The 3,342-nt window shown below is 48.3% G+C and overlaps 1 protein-coding gene across 4 annotated transcripts in view; it reads right to left on the bottom strand.

Annotated features, from left to right (window-relative positions):
* Nucleotides 1-3,336, bottom strand: part of MMS19 (MMS19 homolog, cytosolic iron-sulfur assembly component) — a 39,810-nt gene extending 36,474 nt beyond the window's left edge. For all 4 annotated transcript variants that reach the window (XM_008062537.1, XM_008062538.1, XM_021714732.1 and 1 more), the window contains exon 1: nt 3,198-3,336. In XM_008062537.1, the coding sequence (XP_008060728.1) occupies nt 3,198-3,309 (112 nt within the window). In that variant the 5' untranslated portion in view covers nt 3,310-3,336. The remainder of the gene's footprint in view (nt 1-3,197) is intronic.
* Between the last annotated feature and the right edge of the window lie 6 nt (nt 3,337-3,342).

Genomic DNA, 3,342 nt, shown 5'->3' with positions numbered 1-3,342 from the left:
TCTCTACAATAAATCAAAAAATCAGCCGGGCGTGGTAGCGCATGCCTGTAATTCTGGCTACTTGGAAGGCTGAGGCGGAAGGATCGCTGGAACCTAGCAGGTCGAGGCTACGGTGGCCGGGAGTGGCCACTGCACTCCAGTCTGGGCGACAGAGTGAGACTCCAACTCAAAAAAAAAAAAAAAAGAAAAAGAAAAGGTCTGCCTGACAGTCCTTACACCCTTAGTGACTGCCAGGTCACTTCCCTTCCATCACTTGCACCTTTTTTACAGCTGACCCTTGCTGTCATCAGGAACCCAGGTGCAAAAGAAAGTTGGTAGTAACTGCTTTTGTGATCACAGGGTGTTTCTTCTGCATCAATTTGTGGGAGAAACACAATTTGCAAGAGAGCCTGCAAGACGCTGAACAGGAAGCTAGCTAGTCCCTCTGGCACTAACAAAGCTTGATTTAGGCTGAAGGATTAGAAAGCACATTTATCAGTCAGGCTCAGTGGCTCAGCCTGTAATCCCAGTACTTTGGGAGCCCGCGGGTTTGAGACCACTCTAGCTAGGCAACTTGGCGAGACCTCCTCTCTACAATAAATCAAAAAAAAAAAAAAAAGTCGGATGTGGTAGCACACGCCTGCAGTTCTGGTTACTTGGAAGGCTGAGGTGGAAGGATAGCCGGAGTCCAGCAGGTTGACCCTGGGGTGGCCATGTGCGTGCCACTGCACTCCAGTCTGGGCAACGGAGTGAAACTCCTACTCAGAAAAAAAAAGAAAGAAAGAAAAAAGAAAGCACATCTATCTTGGGAATACTTCAAAACTGTCAGCCTTCTACAGTCCTTAGGCCCATGATCTAAGATTGAGAATACTAACTTAGTCCTTCTCAAATTTACTTTCATTTTATGGCTCCGTCACTCAAGGATCTACAATAACTCCTATTACCTACAACAGGTAACTCAAACCCCTCAGCCTGGAATCCAAGGTTATGCATAATCCAACCCCATAAACCTTTTTCACTTTATCTGTTACTATTCCTCTGTACCAACCCTCTTTTCTTAGGAAGGCTAAATTACATCAGAGCTAGTGTTAGAGTCATAGTTGAGTTGAGTTAAATCTAAACTAAACAACAGTTTGGGCCATTTTTTCAGACATAAACAAAAATGTAAATTTTACAATGTTTATAAGAAGGTAGCAGTTCTTATTCAAGCTATCTTTTCTTTCTTTTTTTCTTTTCTTGAATCAGGGTCTCACTCTTGTCACCCAGGCTGGAGTGCAAAAGTATGATCACAGCTCCCTGCAGCCTCTACCTCCGGGGCTCAGGCAATCCTTCTGATCCTTCCACCTCAGCCTACGGAATAACTGGGACTACAGGCACACGTCACCACACCCAACAAATTTTTAAATTTTTTGTAGAGACAAGGTCTCCTTATATTGCCCAGGCTGGTCTCAAACTCCTGGGCTCAAGCAATCCTCATGCCTAGGACCCCCAAAGTGCTGGGATTACAGGCCTGAGCCCCCTTACCCAGCTGTCTGTTCAAAGTATTTTATGAATCCCCCAAACCCAAAATTATTGTTTTCATAACATGCAAATGTGAAAGATCAGTTACAAATGATAATGATGAAGTAATGTTCGATATCTTGGTAGGAGGTTGGATTGTACAGGTGTATGCATGTGTCCAATCAGTTAACATACGCTTAATATGTGTATACTTCACTGGATACAAATTTTACACCAAAATAAACTGTAAACAAAGTCTAGTCCATGACCTGCCAAAGTATTTAGAGGGAAGTGTACTGCTATCTGCACTTTAAATGAATGGACGGATATACGATAAAGCAAGTTCTATCAAAATGTTAATGACAGGATCTAGGTGGTGGGTGTATGTGTGTTCCTTATAAAATTCTTCAGGCTTTGCTATATGTTTGAAACTCTTCAAAATAACGTTGGAGAAGATGACATTGGTAACACACTATACATGCTAACTGTAAGCAGTGACAACACAATTGTAAGATGCTAAGCTTACTGGCAGCACCAGGCATTTGCTCCTGATGCTTCCAAATCACCCTGCAAACCCCTTACAGTATGGTTGCCTCTCTCACCACACTATAAGCTCCTGAGGGGCACAGATCTAATCTAATTTGTATTTATGTTCCTATTGCTTGGCATCATTTTTGGAGAATAATTTGTGTTCAACGATTATGAAATGATTGAATGAAAGTGGAATACTGCTAAAGACGGAAGTAGTCTCTTTCTGGCAGATTCACTATTCATTTCTAACACATTCCAAAAGCTCATATGCTCAATTTGCAAGCGAAATGAGCCCTTTACTTCTCTCCAATCACGCAACATTTCCAAAGATAAAAACTTAAAAAAAAAAAATTCCTCTATACATGAGATCATTTTGCATTCTATTACTTAGACCCTAGGTCTGAAGGCCTCCTAACATTCAATAACTTTTTAGTAGATTCCTTTTTTTCCAGAAAGGGGGAAATCTCCGAACTACCAGGCAGTCTGTAATTTGTTTTATTCAGATCTTGGATCAGCTGTCAGAACTAGGAGATCCCTGGACGGGCCAAAGGCAGGAAACGGGGGACCTGGGAAGAAGATGACGACACACGCCCCACACAAAAAGGAAGCGAATGAATCCAGAACTTCAGCAAGGCACGGAAGGAACGTCTTAAGGAGGATACGCAGAACACCTCCAATGCCCCCACCGGCTCCGGTCCCCCTCCCTCGGGTTCCAGCCAGCCGGAGAGCGGGGCCGCCCGGCCGCTCCCAAGATGCCACGCGACGGCAGCGGACGCCGCGGAAGGTGCTTCTCCCCACGTCAACCACCCGCACACGGCGTGGCTTCGTGGCGGGAGCGCCTGGCTCCGACCCGAACGCCTGGGTCTGAGTCCCAGCTGCCCCTCCGGGCTGGCTGCGGCCCCGCGCACGTCTCTTGCCCTCGCGGGGCTTCCGTCTCCTCACCTGAAAAGCCTAACAAGGCTCTTGTCACTGGCTAGAGGGAGAGGAGGAGCGCAGAACGGCTTTTAGGAAGACACAGGCGACTCTCCAACCAGCTGCGGCTCCAAAGCTCGCGGCGCCCACCCGCCAGCCCCGAGACCCTCCTCTCAAAGTCCTCTCGGCCCCTTTCCCCTCCCGCCGGCGTCCGTGCTGAGGCCGCTCCCTCCTGTCGGCCCCCTGCGGGAGCCGCGCGGCGCCGCCGGCCGTACCTGCAGCCACCTGGTCAGCGGGACCCTCCTGCTGACCCGTGACGAAGTCGTGCACGAGGCCCCACAGGGCGCTCGGAGGCGCCGCCGCCTCCAGAGCGGCGGCGGCGGCCATGACGCGAGCCGGAGTTCGTGGGAGGGGAAGTGG

This window comes from Carlito syrichta, unplaced genomic scaffold (assembly GCF_000164805.1).
Source record: "Carlito syrichta isolate Samal-C Ts95f unplaced genomic scaffold, Tarsius_syrichta-2.0.1 Scaffold305742, whole genome shotgun sequence".
NCBI lineage: Eukaryota > Metazoa > Chordata > Mammalia > Primates > Tarsiidae > Carlito > Carlito syrichta.
Note: the sequence above shows the minus strand (reverse complement) of the source record. Positions and strands in the feature narration are given on the sequence as shown.